The sequence below is a fragment of the Vidua macroura genome, chromosome Z (genome assembly GCF_024509145.1).
Source record: "Vidua macroura isolate BioBank_ID:100142 chromosome Z, ASM2450914v1, whole genome shotgun sequence".
NCBI classification, from domain to species: Eukaryota; Metazoa; Chordata; class Aves; order Passeriformes; family Viduidae; genus Vidua; species Vidua macroura.
The window spans coordinates 52820319-52841981 of NC_071611.1; the positions used below are offsets into that span (position 1 = coordinate 52820319).

Consider the following 21663-nt stretch of genomic DNA (forward strand, 5'->3'; position numbering starts at 1 on the left):
AACAGTGCCAGTATGGATTGGTTGATCTCTCCTCCTATCTACAGGATGCAAAAATGACAGTCACAGGGAAGTTGAAGCTAAAAGGCACTTCTGCATATTATCTTGTCCAACCTTTTGGCTCAGATAGGCCAGGCTGCCCAGGATGCTATGAAGTTGTTTTTTTGAACAGCTCTTTGGGCATCCTGTTCCTGCATCCAGTCACCCACAAAGTAAAATATCTTTCTCATGTTTAAGTGAAACTTCCAGTATTTCAATTTTCACTAAAAAGAGTCTGTTACTTCCTTCTGTACAGACTTCCATCAAATATTTATCCTTATTGATAAGATTCCCTGAGCATTATTATCTCCAGGCTGTTTTCCTTCTTTGCCTTGAGGCATGTTGTTGGCTCTTGGTCAATTTTTCCATTGCTGTCTGTGTCTTTTTTTTTTTCTTTTTTTTTTTTTTTTCCATTCCCTATGCCAAACTGCTTTTCAATCAATCAGCCTCCAGCACACACTGCTGGATGGGGTTGCTTCTGCCAGGTGCAGGACTTTGCATTTCCTCATACCGAATTTTTTGAAGTATCCCACAGCCCATTTCTCTAGCCTGTTGAGGTCTTCCTGAATGACAGCACAAACATGTGATCAAGGATTCTATACAGTTGTGTACTCTCAGTACGCTTGCTGAAGATGGAAACTGTTTCATCATTTAGGTCCTTAATGAAGGTGCTCTTACTTACAGTTGCCTTCACTTTTAGAAATGGGAAAGGGTACTTTCATGGTATCTTACACTACATGCTCTAGTACTGTTGTAAAACTCAGTGGTCTCTATGAAACAACTACAGCGAGTTTCCTGAATTGGCAATTCACTTATTTTTTGAACAAGATGAAGGATAGCTAGCAAGTTGGAACAAACACTTGAATCAGCATAACTATTTTAGTACCATTACTTTTTCAAGTTCTCCTGGTAAAGCTAAACATAGCTTCTACTGTACAACAGTATTATTACTTTGTGGCTCTTACTTAATGGAGGGAGGGTTGTATACTTCAAGGCTGAATTCAGTGTTGCACAGCTTTCATAATCTTTTCAAGAGGATTGCTTCATACATAATGAGATAGAGTGTTGGAAACATATTCAGAGCATACGTAGAGGAACTTGGTTCTTCAGACAGGTTTCAGAAGGATGAGTCTTGGCAGTAACTTCTGCCATGGTGGATAAAGTTATACTTAATGGTGAGAAGGAATACTCAGAGCTGCCTGTGCTGGAGTGCCTTAAACTAACCCAAGCAGCTGAATGCTTTCTGAGCTCATTCATGGATAGGAAGGGATAACCACTTAGATAACGAAGTTCTCTTACTACAGTTGTATGGGGACCTCCTCCTGCTATCAGTGCCTCAGGAAGCATGTCCCTGTAATTAATGGTGGGAGGGGCAGAGAATAAAGAACAAAGGTTTGCTATTAACATGCCTGTCTGGGAGACCTCAGTTCCTAGGTTTATGTGCAAAACTGTTGTCCTGGTGTCTTCTAGCATAGTGGGGTACTCTTGTGGTATGTTAAACAGATAGTCTGGCTGTCACATGAGCCAGTCTGCTCCAACTCTGAGTTGGGAGACTGCTCTCTGTAAAGTAGGTCAGGAGACAAGGCAGGTAGCTCTTCTGCCACTGCAAGAAAATCTATTTGCCAAACCTGAAATGTATATTTGAGATTATAACTTGCATGTGTTTCAGTCTGTGGAAGACCTTTAATAAGTCAATTAAAAATGGCATTTTATCTTGTGTATTTCTCAGAAATAACTTTGCTGAGGCTTGTTTTCTGCTGACTGTGAGCAAGATCTTAAATGCTCAGCTGTACTGACTCTTTAAGTTGTGACTGAGTTGTCTGCCTGAGCGTGGATGCCAGTGCAGCTGAAATTTCCAAGTTCTTGTGGCTGGGGAAAACTGCTTGCATCACTAGGACGTAATGGTGAAAAAAGGTCTGAACTACACCATGGCATCTATAACTGTGAAGTAAAATCTGTGTCAATTTACTCTTGATGAATTATTGAAAAACAAGAGGGAACTGTTTCTTTCCAGTTACTAAGGGCAATAACTGACAGCAAGGTAGCTACTAGCTACCAGCTGCTATCAATTCAACTACCAGTTGAAGACAGAAAAAAACCCTCTGGTAAGCTGCAATTATTTTAATGAGTGATCATTTCCATTGCCATTCCAGCGTAAATGGCCTTCAAAAAGGGCAGGAAGGAGGACCCAGAGGGAACTACTGACTACTCAGCCTAACCTCAGTCCCTGGAAGGGTGATGGAGCAATGAAATCTGGTAGCAGTCTTTATCTACAGAGAGGATGAAAAGGTGATCAGGAGTAGTCAGCATGGACTCACTAAAGATAAATCATGGTTGACCAACCTGATTTCCTGCTGTGAAGAAACACCTCTCTGTTGGATGGGTGAAGGGAGAGCAGTGGATGTTGTCTTCAGAAAGGCTTCCAGCACTGTCTCTTAAAACATCCTTATAGGCAAGCTCAGGGAGAGTGGACTGGATGAGTGGACAGGGAGGTGGATTGAGAACCAGCTGAACAGCAGATCCCAGAGCCATAATCAGTGGCACAGGCTGTAGTTGGAGGCCTGTCTGTGGTGCTGTCTCACACCAATAGTGGGCCCAGTCTTGTTTAATTTATCCATCAATGACTTGGATGAAGGGGCAGAGGCCTCCTCAGCAATTTCACTGACAACACAAAGCTGGGAGGACTGGCCGGTACCCCAGAGGGCTGTGCAACCCTTCAGAAGGACCTCAACAGCCTGGAGAGATGGGCACAGAGGAGCCTTCTGAAATTCAGCAAAGACAAATTCAGGGTCCTGCACGTGGGGAGGAACAACCCCAGGCACCTACACAGGCTTGGGGTGACCTGCTGGGAAGCAGCTCTGCAGAGAAAAGCTGGGGGTCCTGGTGGACAACAAGCTCTCCATGAGCCAGCAATGCCCTGGTGGCCAAGAAGGTCAGTGGTATCCTGGGCTGCATTATGAAGAGCATTGCCAGCAGGTTGAGGGAGGTGATCCTGCCCCTCTACTTAGCTCTGGTGTGGCTTCACCTGGAATGCTGTATCAAATCCTGTGATCCTCAGTACAAGAAAGACATGGAACTCCTGGAGCAGATCCAGCAGAGGGCATCAAAGAGGATTAAGGGAATAGAGCATCTCTCTTAGTGAGGAAAGGCTGATGGACCTGGGGCTTTTCAGCCTTTAGAAGAGACAGCTGAGGGGATCTCATCAATGCTTATGAGTATCTGAAGGGAGAGTGTCAAGAGGATGGCTCCTCCCAGTGGTGCCAAGCCATAGGAGAAAGACCAGTGAAGCAGACACATGCACAAGAAGTTCCAGTTAAATATGAGGAAGAGCTTTACTGTGCAAGAGATGGAACATTGAACAGGCTGCTCAGAGAGGTGTGTTCTCACTAGAGATACTGAAGAACTATCTGGGTGTAATCCTGTGCAATATGCTCTAGGTTAATTCTGCTTGAGTAAGGAGGTTGGGCCAGATGACCAAATGTGATTCCTTCCAATGTTACCTATTCTGTGATTCTGTGTTTTGACCGGTGAATTTATGGGACAAATTCTACTTTATAAATTGGGTAGGTCAAGGGATGGAAAGAGATGTCACCTTCATCTGTAGGTGATGTTATAATACCAAAACTGTTGATTCTCCACCAGATATTTCACTTAAATCACAAGGTATTTTATCAGAGTAAGCACTTAAGTGATACTGGTTAGTGGAACTAGCTGAAATGGTTCTGAAAATTGAGACAATAATCCAAAATTCATACAACAGGCAAGAAAAGAGTTTAACCAAGAGCTGTGATTGGAGTGGTCCTGAAAGCATAAATCCTGTTAGAGAGCATTAATGTCTTAGAGCCACATTCAGAGCTTCTACACTTACACTTCTGTAAAGCGATACACAATAGGTGACATGCTGCTTTGGAAGTGAAAGTGCTGGTGTCTATAACTCTTAAAGATGGGTTTCTCCTTTGTCGTTTTAGGTATCTTGGTTGAAGACAACTAATACACAAGTGTATGGGAGCAAAGATGTGTGAAAAAATGTGTAGTACTCTGGTTTGCAGCAAAATGTAGAGAATATAAAATGTAAAGTTGCTTTTAGATCATGCCTCAAATTATGCAAAGCAGACCTGTGAGAATGGCAACCTTGCTTCCTGTGTTAGAGTGATCGATAGTATTACTAGTGCAGTGATCTATAATGTTACTAGTGATGGGAGGCTTACGGCACTGAAGGACATGCTTTTGTCATGATTATCAATCTGTGCTTTGACTTTATGCTGCATTTAAGTCTGAAAAAGCTTCCCTACCTTAAAGTTTCTCTGTATAATTTTCCTCACTTTTCCAGTAAGCTTGAATGATTCTGTGTGTTCCTTGAAAAGGGATGCTTTGCAGACAGGTGTTGCTCAGGGGCTGGGAAGCCTCCTCCCTGTCACTGGTGCACATAGTGTTCGCAGCAGACACTTTGAGCTAACTCTGTGGCGAAAGCAGTGGTATCTGGTAGTGATAGACTACCCAGATGATAGAAACCCATAATTTTCTGGGTGGAACCTTTGCTTTAGGTTTTTAGGTGCTAGAATAAGGCAAATTGAGTGAAAATATTGAATACTGACAAGATGAAGTTGTGGGTATTGGATTGTTGCCCAGAAAATCTGTGGACCTTTAATCAATGCTATTTATTGCAAGTGATCATCTTGACCTCTTCACAATTTGTATGATGACAGTGTGCTGACTAGCCTGATCAGTATACTTCACTTGAAGCCATGTGTTTATATGCCTTTGTGCCGAGCCGTGGGGGCTTTTAGCCATTCGGCACGAAGCTCGGATAGCTGGTACATCTGAAGGTCCACCAGAAGAACGGGAGGGACACTCGGGCTGCTGAAATCCTGCTCGTTTATTGAAGAGTCGCAGAAGGGGCAAACAGGGAGACAACGAAGCAGAAGGGAGGCAGATTCCGAGAGCCCCGAAGGGCGGGGTGAGGATTCTTTTACTGCGTAGGGGTGGGAGGGTTTAGCATTCGAGGGTACAATCGGGAGAAGGCTAAAGGGAGGGGAAATATAACATTAACCAGTGGGGAAAAGGGAAAGGAGTGTTCTTGGTGGAAGAACCAAAGGGAAAACGTGGAACAGAGAAGATTCTAGGCTAAGGGGCAGACTTGAACAATAACTGACAGGACAGGGGGAGGGTACAATTCTCTTACAAAAGGGGGTGGAGAACTCATACAACTGCTGTTTCCCATGGCAACCCTAGACTGCCTTCCCCAACCCCTCCTCCTACACCTTTGTGGCTGTGATAAGCCTACACCATTATCTAAAAGGTGTTTCTCTAGATAGGTTAGTTTGTGTATCTCGAGTTGTCATGGTTTGACACAGGCCCAACGCCAAACACCCATGAAAGCTGTTTGTTCACCCTCACCTGCCATAGCTGTGCTGTGGAGAGAAAAAAAAGTTAATGAAGGGTTCATGAATTGAGATAAGGACCAGGAGAAAACACTTCAAGGGCAAAACAGGCTCAACTTAAGTTACAAAGTGAATTTATGATCAACAGAATCAGAGGAGGATAATAAGAAGTAAAATAAGCCCTTAAAACACCTTTTTCCCCCTAGCCCCTTCCTCTTTTCCCGCCTGACAGGGCATCGGGGTTTTGGTCAGTTCATCACTGAGATTTTCTTCTGCTGCTCCGGGAGAGGAGTCCTTGCCCTGTGAGGCCGTGAGGTCCCTCACATGGGAGACAGTTCTCTGAGAACTTCTCCAGCGTGGGTCCGTTCTCACGAGCAGCAGCCATACTGCACCTGCTGCAACATGAACTCCCCCCACAGGCAGACAATCCTCCCAAAACTGCTGCAACATGGGTCACTTTTTCTTCGGGGTGCAGTCCTCCAAGGACAGGCTGCTCCAGACTGGAACAAGGGCCTTCTCTCTCCACTGGGTCTCCCGCTGGATCATAGCCTCCTCCAGATCCACCTGCTCTGACATGGGCATCTCCTCCGTGGGCTCTGGGTGGATCTCTGCATCCTCCATGGATCCCCACAGGCTGCAGGGGCACAGCTGCTTCACCATGATCTCACTACAGCCTGCAAGGGAATCAGCTCCAGCGCGTGAAGCACCTCCTCCCTCTCTTTCTCCACTGACCTTTGTGTCTCCATGTTGTTTCCCTCACATGTTCTCACCTGTTTCTATTCTCTGACTAGAAGAAAAACTGTAAGCCCTTTATATTGATTTTCTTCTTAAATACATTATCAGAGAGGCGTTACCAACCTCTCTAGTTTTGGCCAGCAGCGTGTCCATCTTCAGAGCTGTTGGGGATTGGCTCTGCTGGACACTGTGGAAGCCTCCAGCAGCTTCTCTGTGGCCCCCCCACTACCAGAAACCAAGCTATGCAAATCCAATACAAAAGTCCATCAGTCCCTATAGATAATTTTCTTACTGTGAGGAAATACTTTGTGACTGCTTTTCCTCAGTTTTTTTCCTCAAAGCAGCAACTGAAGCAGTCATGCTGTGTGGGTTTTGGTTTAGGGTTGTTTTTTCTTTCTTCCAACAATAAGAACTTTGTTTATTTTATCCCTTTGAGAGCAAATGCCTTTCTGCTGGAAAATGTCTTGTGTATCAGCAAATGTGATAGAGGGATATCGCTTAAATTGCACCTGCATAAACTAACTCTGAGAGTTTCTCCAAGAGTACACTCCTCCAGCTCTTCCAGGGCATGAGATGTAAACATGCATTCTCCCCTCTAAGTATCTTTGCCTCTGGCCTCTGTTACTCGCACAGTGATAACCTTGTCAGTCTGACTTGCTTTCACAAAAATCTTCACTGGTCTGTGTCAGGAAAACTAATGCAACTCATCTGAGACAGAGAGCATGAGGGAACCACATTGTAGTGTATGCATATTCTTTCTTGTTTAAATTAAATATTCACCAGGATACTACAGTGCCTTCCAACCCTCTTATCTCTTTCCTATTTCTTCTCTGTTTCTCCTCAATCCTTTGCATCTGTTCACGTTGAAAAACTCCAGCATATTTCTGTTTGCTCTCAAAAGCCAAATGAACAGTTTAGTGACACTAGGTAGCTAGATAACAGATGTAACTAAACCTGCTTCTAGAGAGTGAAGAGAAAACCCCAAGCTTCTGCATGGTATGTCTGCAGAGCTTTAACACAAAACTGTATGTCTCTAGGAGAAGGCAGTTTAGTTTGGACAGGTTTAATAAACTGTTCCATCTGTAATCAGATACAAATCTGGTTTCTTGGATTGGGAATGATTCCTAGTCATATGCAGGATTCAAGCTTTCCTGCTCATGGTCTGAAATCCTGGCTGCTGCTTTGCTATTTATTTAGAAGGTCAGTGCTGAAAATGAAGCTTTAAACAAAACATGGGACACATTAGCCTTGTTTGTTGACAAGGTGCTCTTTAACATGCTGAAATGGTTTGTGGTGTTTTTGTGCACACAACTGCAGAATCCATGTAACAAATTATATTACTGGAACAAAATCCTTGCATACAGACATGGAACTTAACAGAGCTAGAGGTCATAAATTCCATTATTTTCTAAATGTTTCCAAGGACATGTAGCTTCTGCCATTTGTGAAGGCCTTTGAGATCTGAAGATAGACTGGAATTGGTGCCTGTTGCCTACCACTGTGAACCATAGAAAGACAAAGGAACCTCTAGCTCTTTTAAAGGAGCATCCAAGTCTGCCCAAATCTTAAACTTTCTTGCTTCCCATCAGGTTATAAGCACTTTTATACTACTTTCTACAGCTTAAACAGAACTGAACTAATCATGCTGCACAGTTGCCAGCCTGGCAGTTTGCTTGAGAAGACAGATTGAGCCTTCTGCAAGGACTCAAGTACTCTAAAAACAGATGTGAGAGCTAACCTTGTATCTGAAACTACTTACTTCAAGAGAATAGCTCATCCTTGGGATGTGTTAAAATATCCCTTGATATTTAGCACAGTAAGGAAGCTATGGCAATCCTGCAGATATTCCTTGCACTTTATTTCCTGTCCAAAGGATTTAGGGGGAGTACATGTCAGCTTCATGGTAGTTAATAAGTTCAAAACATGTATTATACCTTTACATTTTGTCTTATCAATGTCTGCTGCAAATAATAACTTGTTTCATCTTCCAGATGCCTGTCCTCCAAAGGCATTTGGCCTTTCATGCACAAAGCAGCACAGTATCGTGGCTTATTACTAGTATTGAAAGTCATGTCTTAACTGTTGTAAACTGTTGCAAAACGTCTGTGAGATACCACTCACATTCCTGATTTCCAGAGTCTAACCTGAACCATATTTAGGTTTAGAGTGGGATTTGCACAGTTCCCCTTCTAGACTAGGGAAAGAAGCCAGGTTTTTATGGACTGTGAGAAGACAGACTTACAGCCAGACTGACTGTATGGACGGATAGTCTGATGTGGTACTTGACACTTTCTTTTGACACTTTCTTTTGCCCTGGTGCACAGGAATGCTGAAACTAAGCTGTATTGTAGCCGTATCCCTAAAGACTTTAGCAACAGAGGTATGAGATAGCTTATAGCTCTTGCTGAAAATGCTGTTTGCCAGAATGTTTCTGTGCCCACATTCTGTTCTGTTTAGCTTAACTGAGATGACTTACTAGAAAACAAACCACAAAGTAAAATAATCCATCCTATGAAATTTGGCTGTTAACCTCAGAAACGAGGTGAGAATCCCGTGACCTACATGAAAAGGCTTGGAAAATGCTTGTGTCAGTGAAGCTTGATTTCAGTGTTTTTCTGTCCAGCTTGTTTCAGTGTTTCTCTGTCCAGCTGAAAGGCAAAGAAGCACTATTCCAAGTATGATATAAGCATATATATATATATATATATATATATATATATATATATATATATATATAAGCAACAATGCTCCCAGGCCTTGTGTGGTGCCAAACTGCAGGCCATCACGATTAGCTGCTCCATCTTACATTGTTTGTTTTTTTTTCAGGGATGCTGAGGAGTGTGTCTCTAGCCAACTCTGACCTGCAGAGCAGAAACAGTAGTTCAAATGATGAACACCAGAGCAAGGTCACCAGACTTGTGGCTTGGCAGCATGCTGTACTTGGACGCTTATTTAAAATATTATGAGAGCAAATTGGTCTAGTGGATTTTTGGTTAGATGAGCAAAATACCAGTTGTACTGCTGAAACTGTAGAGATGAGGAATGGCCCTCTTAAATTGGGTGCTTTCTGCCTGACCCTGCAGAGCCCACAGACTTGGTTCATAATACCCTTCACAGCTAAGAAGCTAAAATTTGGCTTGGATCCTCAGCAGCCCATCTTTGTTTCCCCTCTACTGACAAATTTTAAGAGCAAGAGAAATTCCTTCTGATTTGTACTTACTCTGTATTGTTCTTAAAATGGCCTCAACCTTACAGTCTGATTTTAGATGATTATTATAATGGAAACCACTGATCTCTTTGGAAGTATCATCTTGTTCCTTGTGAGTACATCCATATAAACTGTATTATCCCTTCCCATTACTTGAGCAGGATATCAGGAGCTGGCACATGTAGCCACTTACCCTTTTCCAGGAGGGTAGGTCTAGACTAGAAATTGATTATCACAGTTCTTCAGTTCTTGTCAAACAACAACTTAGCACTGTCTTATTTGTGGATCATGTAGGAACATGGTTCTTCTTCCTGAAAATGAACAGAGTTTCTGGCATTTAACTGTGGGGATTTTTTATTTTTTTTTAACCCAGTTGAGCATGACTGCCTTGTTCTTTCCATCCCTTCTGTGTCCACAGCATTTTCCCTTCTCTGCCCACTTTGGTGCCTTAAATTAACTGCTCAAAAGCAAATGCCAGAGGCTAGGACATGTACTATCTCAGACATGTGAAGAAACAGAAGTAACCTCTAATAAACAATATCTGATGCTGCTGCCTGATAGAGAAGGAACCTGAACATACATAAAGGGGAAGTAAATGCATTTTCTTCTATTGTTCTGTATCTAGCTGGTATTGAATAATAGTCTTGTATAGACTGAAATTGCACTAAACAGGTGGGTCTTCTAATAGAATACTGTGCACAGATGAGCTAATCTAGGTGTACTGAGGATGCAGAAGGATGCAGAAGTGTTTTTTCTTTCTACATGGAGCTGACCTATACAAAAAATACCTGCAATCATAACTTGCTGGGATGAGACAAGGAGTGTTATGAAAAGGTCTGTGAAAGCCAAATTTATGTAGGCTTTTATAGTGCCCTTGGGAATGTTTATTTCTAAACCACTTCAATTTTCCAGTCACTGGCTGCCATTCTCCTATGACTTACTGTCATGTACTGAAGGTATGGAATGTTTATTTCTAAACCACTTCAATTTTCCAGTCACTGGCTGCCATTCTCCTATGACTTACTGTCATGTACTGAAGGTATGGAGGTAAGAGCATTCCAAAACCCAGCTGTAATTGTGTGGAATTGTTGTCTGCTTAACATGGCTCTGTCTGTCATTGTGTCTCTGTGAACTGAATGGCAAAAAGCAATGGAACACCTTGAAACAGAAGGAGAAAATGTACAGCACTCTGAATTTCAGAAGTGAAGCAATGGGCTTCTAAGAGCAGTATAGGCCTGGCTCTCAGGTCCCTAATTTATGCAGGGTTATTTAGAATTAAGTGCACCTCTTGGCTCTAAACAGCAACATTTCTAAATGTCTCTTAGTGTCACACAGTACTTGTTGAATGGGAGCAGTGCAACCACAGCATCACATGGGTTCAGGGTAACTCTTTGCAGAGGTGAGTTTATTCATGCTTGGAAGACTTGGCTGGACCACATCTTCTGCTTCCTCATGGACTGCTGCTTTGACAGCGAAGCTATCTGGTTAAGCTGTACACTTGCTCAGGCAGGATAGGTGAAAACTAGCATTCTAGGATAGGTGAAAACTAGCTTCTGGAAACTGTAATTTTAACTAATTGCCTGTAACTCAGCAGAAGACTCCATGGTCTTCACAATACAACAATACCTATGGAAATTTAGACTCTCAAGGGTTGAGGCCTGGATGCTTTCTCTGGCAAGCTACTCCATGGGGGGAGGTTGCCATGCAGAAGACTGAATACCAAGCTCCAGAAGTTCCTACTTCATGTGGATCCAAACTGCTCTGTAAATGGAGTTGTGGAAAATCTCCTGGGAGAAGGTGACAGCAGTTGGAAACTTCCCAACTCATTTTGAATCTCACGTGCAGACTTCTAGTTTAAAAAATTCAGTTGAATTTTATGTTTGGATGAAGTGAAGTTCTTGATAGATTTAGTATCTGTTTCTGGACAGGCTGACTAGTCAAGGTGTTTGGAGAGCATGAATTAGCAAACTAATGTGAAGCAGCCTTACAAGATAGCACGCTGCATAGTTGTCAGGTTGCATTTCCAACACAGGCAGTTAGGTCCTGCTTACCTGGCGCTGTAGGATACCAAACATGTGCTGCTAAAATCATTTGACTTCTGTATCCATAAATTCAGGTGTCTTGAGGAATTCTAGGAACTTCATAGGAATTCATGAAGAGCCCTTATGGTTGTTTCACAACTGTATGCAAGAACCAGTAGCTCATGAGCCTGAAAGTCTGAACATCACACTGTATCTACTATAGGTTATGATCCAGGCCTTGCTATACCTTCACCTGACCTACTTCAACAGATGACAAAGCTGTTGAGACCGTCCTGAGGCAGCGAGGGACAGAGACTAAGAATCTTTACCCTTTACTTTAGAAAAAGCTTTGAAACTTTGGAAAATCTTTATGGATGCCTGCTAAGAAGTGAAGAATAGAATGTCTTGACAAAACATGTCCTCCACACGACCTTGCCTAGCTAACCAGGAGCAGCCTCCCCTTCTCTCTGCTGTGAGACTGCTCAGCTTTATGGCAGACTGACTACTATGAGTAACAGGAGCTTTGACAAAAGGCTTTGTAAGCAGTGTCACCTGCTGTGACTTGGACTGTGCTGGTCTCTAATAATAGTACCTGTGAGAGGTACTTATAACATGGATGGACAGCTACTTGGTGCACTGAAGTCAGACACAGCTTGCCAGCTTGTTTACATAAATTGGATAATACTAGCCAGTATTTCAGATGCTTGTGGGTATGATAGTTATACCAACAGGTAGAAACACAGATGGCTGCATATCTCCTTTCCCACTAGGCTCTGCAGGACATACTCCTTGTTTCCAAAAAAAAAAAAAAAAAAAAAAAAAAAAATCCCCAAGTTCCATGGAAGAAAGGTGGGGCAATTAATGTGATAGGGAGGTGCTCTGCTGGTAGGATTACAACCTGAGGTATCTTGCTGTCATACTTAAAAGCCTGCCTCTTGCCTCTTTCTAGCAATAGTGTAAGACTTCAGCAAAACTGATCCTGCCTACTGTTAAATGAGAGTTCAGCAGCTAGATGTGTTATTTCTAGTGCAGTTAGCTAGGAGGTTCCACCCTTTCAGGAGGAGAAATAGTTAGCTTCTAACTTGGCTTTCATCTACTGAAAAGGAGCCAGGTAGCAGGGTATGATGCCAGGGTATGATGCAGATGTGCCAGAGGAGATGCAGATGAGGCAGTACAGCGCACTAACACATCATCTCTCCTTTCCCCACCACCACATCAAGCAGCCCTGCTGATCTGAACCACTGCTGGTACAGAGCTTTACTTGATGTAGATCTGGAGTGTTTCATCCAAGATAGAACTATCACAGCCCTTAACACCTGAGACATTCCACAGGACCCATGACTGCAAGAATACAGTCAAGTGCAATGAAGCAAATTCAAACCTTCACAGACTTCCGTGCTGCTGAAAATGTGCAAGACATACTTGTATGATGTTGTTACTTCCCAAGAGAATTAGTGAGGGAAGTGCTAACTTCATGCTAACCACCTAACAGCTGACTGCAAGGTCCGTCTTTGGTTCTTTTTCTAGATGCTCATATTTTAAGGACATTCCATCATATGCTTTAAGCTTTCTTTTGGAAAGTTTTATTACAAGCTTTTGATAGCTCCTGTGGAACCGGGCTTAAGCTGTTTCTGCAAGTTAATTGTCGTACTGGAAGCTTAGAATATGACTGGCTGCAGTTCTAGCACAACTTGTACATTAATGCTTAATGCACATGAGCAATGATGAGCTGTCTTTTCCTTTGGAAACAGAAACAGATTTGTCTCCAGCTACTGTGGTACAAGGTTTGCTTTGCTTTTTACTCTGCTCAACCAAATTCTCTTGTCTAGCTGAACTGCAGATTTTCTGAAGCCATCTCCTCTTGTTAACCTTATCCTCTCTACTGCTTATTCTGTTTGTGTAATTTCAACAGAACTTCTTATCTACTGAGTTATTGTGTGATTGCTTCCTCCTTTTGTACATGTTCCTCCTATACTGAGTCTCAACCAGATGCTTGTGTAGTTTGAGGTGTCTACCTCATGTCTGAGCTGACAAGCTGTGCCTTGCTCCTCCTGCTCTTTTGCCCTCTTGAGAGCATTTAATTGCCTGCCTTCCTGTCTTGCTCACCTGCCAGTTAAATCTGAAACCATCTATTTGTTGGCAGCCACTTCTGTACATTAGCTGAGGGAACATATCTAACCTCAGTTAGTAGACAATAGTTTGTCTAGGCTAAACAATTATTTTCTCTACTTCATAAGGCAGCCCTCAAGGTGAAGAGTGATACTGCCATGGTTCTGCAGTACTGCAACAGACAGATGGCTCTTTATGAAATTCCAGTACTCCCATGATGGGTTTGTGACAATGATAAGTAGAAACTTAGCTGTGTTTTTAGCCATTATCAAAAGCTGACCTTTTAAAGTAACTTTACCTCAAAGCTCTTTTGCCTGTGGATTCTGTACCTTTGGTTAAAGGAGCATTGATGAACAGAGGGGAGTCTCATCGACATGTGATTGCTTTGATGATATGTTTTGTCTAACCACTTACAGTTTTGTGAAGTTGGGTCTAGGAAGTAACTGTGTAACTAAAACACTTCGAGTTAATGTGGTGCTTAGCTGTAGTGATGTTTCTCTTTAGCAACAAGGGAAATCACTCTGTGGATAAATCTATTCCTGTGCTACTATTAAAAAGATGCAAACAAAAAACCCTCCTGTCTTCTCTGAAAAGAAGGCCCATTGAGCCTTAGGACTTTCTATGTACAACTTGTCACACACTGTCAGCTTCCTTTGCTACATAACCAGAGCAAAGAACATGTTAAGTTGCTGTGATATTTATGCAAGTGCAATAACTACTACTACAGAGTAGTTGGTTTATATTGAAGTGTGAGATTTGAAGGTGTACCAAGTTAGCTATAAAGTTGTTTTGCTATGTTTTTCTCCCTAAAATAGCAACTTGCTGGATCTTTTGGCCTCTATCTTCTCTAGGCGCTGGATGACTCTCTTAGGCTTGGGAGAATGGGAATGAGGACCTCTCCAAGGAAAAAGTAATGTTTTCATTTGCTTTAGGACTCCAACAGGGAGGTGTGCCTAGACACTTGTGTGGGAGAATATGATCTGTGACTGTTCTGTAGTGCAGTGATGGCAATTCAGACTCTGGCTGCTGTCAACATGGATGGAAGTAATGGACTGGATGGGAGTCCTCTGATAAAAGTTTTGCTCCTTCCTCCACTGTAGGAGTCTCCAGAGGTGAAAGCTTACTGCATTCCAGACAACTGAAACCATAACAGCCTTCCAACCAGCTGTTGCCATTTTGCCTGAAACCTTTGTTATAAGTAGGTCTCTGGATTTGCCTAGCTTTTTTGTTTTCAGTCTAGGTTGGCTCAGTCTCACCAAGAACTGTTGGTTCAGCAATGCTGTCCTTTCTTATGAATTGAAAGCAGGTTGTGCTGTACTTAAGGGAGGTATAGTTATAATGTGCTTTCTCCTCAGCTGAATGCTAGAAGACTTTAGTGTGTTGCCCACGTGTCCTGGAAAAGGGCGATCTTTGGAGGTGCTGAAACAAGCAACCCTTGTAATGTATCAGAGAAGCTTGTCTGTGGTGTCTTTGAAAATACTATGCTTTACCTTGAATCTGTTAAGCTTATTAAAAACTTCCTTTTTTTTTTTTTCCTCTCCAATACAGGATCTCAGCCTGCCCAATGGCACACCCGTGGACACTTCTAGCCCGGCCTCCTCCTCATCTCTCCTCAACAGACTGCAGCTGGATGATGACTTGGATGTGGAAACTAGAGACCTCTTTGTTACTGTTGATGATCCCAAAAAACATGTGTGCACAATGGAGACATATATTACATACAGGGTTACAACGAAGGTACAAAGCAATATTCTCTTTCCTAGTACTTCCTTTTTTGTGGAATAACTTTAGGGCATCCTGGATATTCACATCTTGTACAGCTGTCCTATCTTAAGGACAAGAACTTAGTGTCTTTTGGTACCTTGTGAGTGTGTTGAAGATGTGACTTTTCTTAGCAGAACTGTTACTTGAGTGCCTGAAATTGTGGAAAAAGCTTTTAACATGTCAACTTAGGTTTGTTTTGTCTCTAATTCCTAAATAGAACGGTTTGTAAACTTGCAAGGCCAGTTTCTTACATTAACTTGACAGTTTGTTCATTTAAGTAATCTGACACTTACTTGGTTTGAGTTCCATTAAGGGGAATGTGCCTTGTTACTGATTCACTGTTAATCATCTCATTTTTTGTGTCTGTTCTTTTCTGAAATGCTTTGAGCTTGTTGCTGGGTGTTTACTACATTTCTTCTGTTATCCACTAAAATCATAGTCTTAATCCTCATTTGTAAACTAGCTTTCATGCAGTTGCTAGTTCAGATAGCTCTACAGCAGATAATAAAATGAAGTAGCCTAAGAATGCTGCTGTCAACTAAAAGCAGCTGGAGATTTTTTCAGCATCTGTTGTAGTTCGATCATGAATGTAATCTATATATATTAATATGAAAAGTGATCTGGAAAGTCCACCACATTCACAAGTGAAATATTGATTCCTCTTAACTAACTCGTTCCTATTATAATGACATCCTAGATGATGTTGACATCTGCTTTGGGCACTTGTAGTTACCTAAGGCAAAAGGTGTTCACTAACTTTACTAGTAATATACTTGATATATACTTGATATACAAGTATATACTTTATATACTTGTCCAGAAAGACTAACATTTCTCCAGCCCACTTAGATGGCAGTATGTACTGGAGCAAATATTTTCCTTGGAGATAAGGAACCTTTACAGGCCACAGATAATTTTTTTCCAAATGTCTACTTCAAAGTTTCACTTTCAGACTGCACAGGAGAAAATGGAATTTCTCTAAAATAGTAACTATCTCCTCCTGCACATTTAACACAGTTCTGTCATTCATTTTAACTCTAACAGTCTTAACCTTGCAGGAAACACTGTATCTTTTTTTACTTGGAGCAGCTTAGCCTTCAGCTATTACTTGATCGGAAGGAATAGGAGACACCAAATAAAACGCAGCTTTCCACAGAGAAATGGCTAAAATTGTCTGATGTTGTTTCTTTCTTAAATTAAGGCTCAAATTATACTGTCAATATAAAATATTTCTATATAGTGGCACCCTAATATTGTTCCTATGCTTGGGAATCCTAATGTTCAAGGGTTCCTTTTCTTTTTAAAGCAGAACTCTGAAACGTGGCCAAGGTCTTTACCATATTTAGATCAGAAGTATTACCAAGCTGTGTCTCTTTTCTTATTTAAAAAATAATTCTGTACTTCTGATTTTGGTGTCTACCTACCTGTCTGTTTATGCTTGATTTATTTTGGATCTCATTGTAGCACATTAATTTGCTATATCATACCGTTGCAATGCAATTTTGAAACTGAGTAAGTTGTTCTTCTGAATCGCCATGAAATCGTCATCTCTTTAGTTTTATTATTCTTGGAAACTTTGGGTTAATCTCTAGGGTCAGAACCTCTAGGACTATCTACCATTGTTCAAGACTAACAGTATTAATGGTCTAACCCATTCTTGCCCTTCAAACAAGCTGGTTTTGATGACAAGCTAATTGCCAATTAGCCATTGTATCTTCAAGTAGTTAATTCAACATGGCAGAAAAGTTGCACAGGAATGATCCATGGAGTGAGATGAGGAGCCTTTGCAAGACCTCCCTTGCAGCCTTGCAGGAAAGAAGTCTGAGACCTCTAAAGGGTCTCTCTGGTGCCTCTGAATGAGGAGTCAGGGATGGCTAGGGTTTTTTCCTTCTCTACTGGAGAGTGCTTCTGGAACCTCAAAGGTTTGGATAAACATAGGTCATAGAGTGAGTTATTTTGAAGACTGAAAAGCAGCATCACTAGGGAAAGAGGGGAGTTGCTAATGCTGTAATGTGTGGTTGTGGCAGGATACCACTGTAGGGAGGAGTGTAGACTGACCACAGTCTCATTGTGTTGTGTGGGGTTTTTTTTTTTTTCCTTCTTTCTTTTTAGAGGTCCTTCATTCGACCAGGGGAAAAAAAAAAAAGTCTTGCAGTATGCCTTGGGCTTTTCATCTTCTCATATCTTTGTCAGCAGGTGGTAGTGACTGAGGAAGGGTCAAAACATTGGCTTGCAAAGGAAAACTTAAAGAGTTTAATTGATCCTGCTTGTGTTCCTGTTTTCACAGCTCCCAAGTAAGAGCCAGGTAGCATTCCCTAGCCTGTCTTGTGGATGAACACATTTAAAGAATGTAATGGTAATTCTCCAGCTAACAAGACAGTGATTCAGGACTGACTCCCTTGATTGTCTCATACCCTGTGTTCATCTTGCTAATGCAGTTACTAATGCAAGTTAGTAAGCAGTTTCCTTACACAGGAGGGGCTAGTGAAACTGAAAGGTGGATGAAAGTTGTGCTGGAACTTAAGGGGTCTTGACTGTGATGGTTGAAGTGTCTTTGTGTCCTTCAGATAGATGGATGTGCATTTTAGGGAGATTTTACCAGAGTTCTTTTTTAGGAAGAAAGGGGAAAGTAAAGCTTGGCCATGTGTTACCTCATAGTTATCTCTCCTGAGAAAACATAAGTAAGTGTACTTCTAACTTAATTTTCATTGTACTTTCTAGGATGGCAAGGTCTTTTTCTGTGCCTTTTCCCATGGAGGTCTGAACAGCTGAGTGCCATTCCTCAGTGTCATGCAGTTGTTCTGCAGGCTTGAAGGGAGAGTTTCAAACCAGTCAGTACTGAAATTGAGGCTTTCACTTTCCTGTCCTTCTCCTCATGCTTCCATGAGATTACTTGAACACATGAAACAGCTTGATTCCCTAGAGAGGAGTAGGTAAAAGTGATATGAAGTCTTTTTCAAGCAGGCTAAACTGTTTGAGACTAAAAGAAATACAGGAGTGCTAAGAACACCAGCCTTCTTCCCTTCCCCCTCTCTGTCATTTTTCTCTTTTCCTAGTTGAAGATTTTGCCTCAAACTTAAATAGTAACATGTAGGGGAATCTGCAATCAAGTGAGTTAGAGAGTAGAACTAGGGTGCAGAAGTACTTTCATATAGTCATCACAGGCTAGCTTCAGGTTTGGCTGCTAACTCCTTCCAAGTACGACTAGAATCTTATGCAAGACCAAGACTTGGTGATTGCCTTAATACTGCCTCTAGTCAAAACCAGTCCAGCAATTAAGATAAAAGTGTCCATAACTCTGCCTGCTTCCCAGAAAGTAAAACCCAGCCCAGAGTGCTGCAGTGCCGACTTAGTGAAACTGTGCTGGAATTTTCGGTAAGTTCTTGGAAATGTCTTGCCCGTTATTTTTTGGGAGGTTGAGATCTGCCATGTAAGTTTCTCAGGTTCTTTTGGAAGAGACACATGTCCTTGCAAGATAAGATTTATGAATCCTATTGAGAAAGCAGGAGGAATTTAACTGTGTTGAAAACATAGATGCTTTACTTGTCTGTTATGGAAACTTCCCTGCCTGACCATGCAGGAGCCACTCTGGCAGTCACTGTTGCACCACCTGAGTTGGAACCAAGGCTCCTTCCTAGCTATGTCTCCTCACTCACACAGTCACACCAGGTTTCCATCCCTAGGTTTCCCATAGCAGTCTCAGGCGTCCTGATCCTTAAAACAATCACAGTGCAATTGCAAACTACCAGCTCGGGCTGGTGTCTCTGGGGAGGGACCCAGAACAAGGATCCCCTGGGCTTTTATCCCCTCACCAGTCTAAGCATGGGAAGGTCTGGCATTGTCAGCTCCTGCCATGTCTCAGTGTCCCCTGGCTGGGCACAGGTCCCTGGGCACTTGTTGTGCCCAGGGTTGGATCTTCATGGCCTCTTTGCCTGGGCTCCCCCAGCCCGAGCTCAACCTGCAGCTGCACCCTGAGCTACCTCAGTGAATGTGTTCCTCAACACTGCTTGGACAGTGGCAAGATCCTCCTTCCTCTTATGTGCAATCCAGGAAAAATAACTTGTGCTAAACTAATGAACAGTTTGATCTGAGATCCAAATTCTTTCAGTGTTAGTGAGGTTTCATTAAAACCTTTTAAGGCCTTTATGTTCTGCCCAAATAGTCTTTGAAAAGCTTATTTGCTGTCTAGATTTGATAACCCATACAGTAAACACTGAAATCTTGCTGCTGTATTTTCATCTCAGAGGAAGAAAGTGATATATGGAAAACTTTGCACTTCTGCTTGTGAAGTAAAGCCAACAAGAGCAGTTTGCTAGAGGTGAATGGTAGCTAATGTATGGTTTGTGTACTGGGACTTAACCCTGCTTTCCAGCTCCTAGACAGTCCTGTACAGTTTTCCTTAACTGTTAGCAAAATAGTGTTTAATAAGCTTCTCAGTGCTAACAGATGGGAGACTACCTTCATTCTCATGCTACAGGATAAGACACTGTAGTATGTAGCCATTTTGATTACTCTCATTCACACACTGTCTTATCTCTTAAAATGCTGTTAGGCAGTAACAGCCAGTTCAAAGAAGCTCTGCCTTCTACTGAGTTATTATTTGCACCGCCCCCTTTTTTTTTATAATTTCTAGAATAAAGCCATTCATTCTGTTACTCAAAACAAGTGAAAATTATTCAAATGAAGTCTCAGAAGTCATATTTATAGTGTGGCACTCCTTGATATTAAATAAGCTGGTGTTACTCTGAGATGTGTGTAGCTGAGTAAAGCACAGATCTGCAGTGGATACTGAGGTCTTGGTAGTCCCTCATCTACAAACACAACTGCTCCAATTCATGAGGCTTCGTTATGTTAGTCCAAGGACTCTAACCTCTATATTGCTTACCATGGCTAGCTGGTCAAAGAAGGGACGAGCTGATCCTGATTACTTTTTCTGTCTGTCTATGCCTTCTGTTACTAGAAGCAAACCATTTCATAGGTAATAACACATCAGCTTGCTGCTTACAGTATCCTAGACCTACTGTACTCTTGATACCATGTTAAGGCTCCTAGCCTGATTTCACCCTAGCAAGAGATTTCATATGTAGAACTTCTACAGGATCCCCAGTGGTGACTGGTAGGAGTAAAATGCAGCAACTGAAGAGTTAGAGTCATCCAGAGAGCAAGTGAGGAGGTGGATTGCATTTAAAGGCTGCTACTGGTTGGGACTAGCAAAGCAACCAGGTGCTGGACTTGATGCCAGTTCAAAGATGGGGTTGCTGGTGTATTCCCCAGAATGTGCTGGGTTTGATGCCTGGCTGCAGACGTGTAGTGTGCTGGCACTGCAAGCCGTTCATTGCAAGGTAGATGTAATGCTAAAAGTAACTTAAGTATAGCTGCCTGTGCTTCTCGGAGGGTCATAACTACAAGGGCAATCTACCTTCCAATCTGCAGTGCCAGGCTCTTCAGCAGAAACTCTTAGTTGGTACACAGTTTCATGAGTGTGTTTAGGCAGTTGCAGTATGTGCTGTGCAAGCAGCCCCATACAGTCAACCTTTCAGGTTATGGACTCTTCAAAGACTGGATAAAACACTTGCCGGCAGTTTATCTGCCTGCATATTTTTTTCCTCCCAAACTTGTAATGACCTTGCCCTAAAGAAGGAAAATTTAAAATGTTTAATTTAATGTACTAATATATCTAATCAGGTATACACATAAACAGACTTGTTTCTTCATCTTGAAAGTCAACAAAAACAGTCCATCAAACCTCACGGTGGCTTATGTTCTCATCTTTTGGCCTTGGAGTGTGATAAGCCTATCAATCTTAGAATACAGGACAGTGGTGAAACACTTTTACACCAGTGGATAGTGAATGTCATAGAATAAACAAGTCAGTAAACACCTTTACTTTTAATTCTTGATGGTTAAAATAGTCTTGTCCTCACAATGAATATCTCATACAGTCTTTGCAATCTTGTAACTGCCAAGAGAGTAATGTGGTGCACAGTGCTTCTTCTGCTCTACAGACTTCTACCATGATGAGAGCGGTACATGTAACAAACTACAAATAGACCAGAGGGTCTTTCTCTCATGCTGACTGCAAAATTTTGCACCCCCCTGCAAGGCTTGTCTGGCTGTACTGCATTTGCTGCTAAGCTCTGAAGTGAGAGGCATTGCTGCACACTAAGTATATCCTGTTCTTTTCCAGACCACACGAGCAGAGTTTGATTTGCCAGAGTATTCTGTCCGTCGGCGGTACCAAGACTTCGACTGGTTGAGAAACAAGCTGGAGGAGTCTCAGCCAACGCATCTTATTCCCGTAGGTAGTAAACAAGAATATTCTGTTAAGGACAGTTGTGCATCTGTCTTCCAAGGGTAATATTTGGATGCTATGTGTCTAGATTTTAAAAAGAGTTCTTCATTCTCTTTA

At 42.1% G+C, this 21663-nt stretch overlaps 1 protein-coding gene across 2 annotated transcripts in view; it reads left to right on the forward strand.

The window, feature by feature from the left end:
* SNX30 (sorting nexin family member 30) overlaps nucleotides 1–21663 on the forward strand; it is a 67901-nt gene that overhangs the window by 6803 nt on the left and 39435 nt on the right. For both annotated transcript variants that reach the window (XM_054004136.1, XM_054004135.1), the window contains exons 2-3: nucleotides 15039–15227; nucleotides 21442–21552. In XM_054004136.1, coding sequence (XP_053860111.1) covers nucleotides 15039–15227; nucleotides 21442–21552 — 300 coding nt within the window. The remainder of the gene's footprint in view (nucleotides 1–15038; nucleotides 15228–21441; nucleotides 21553–21663) is intronic.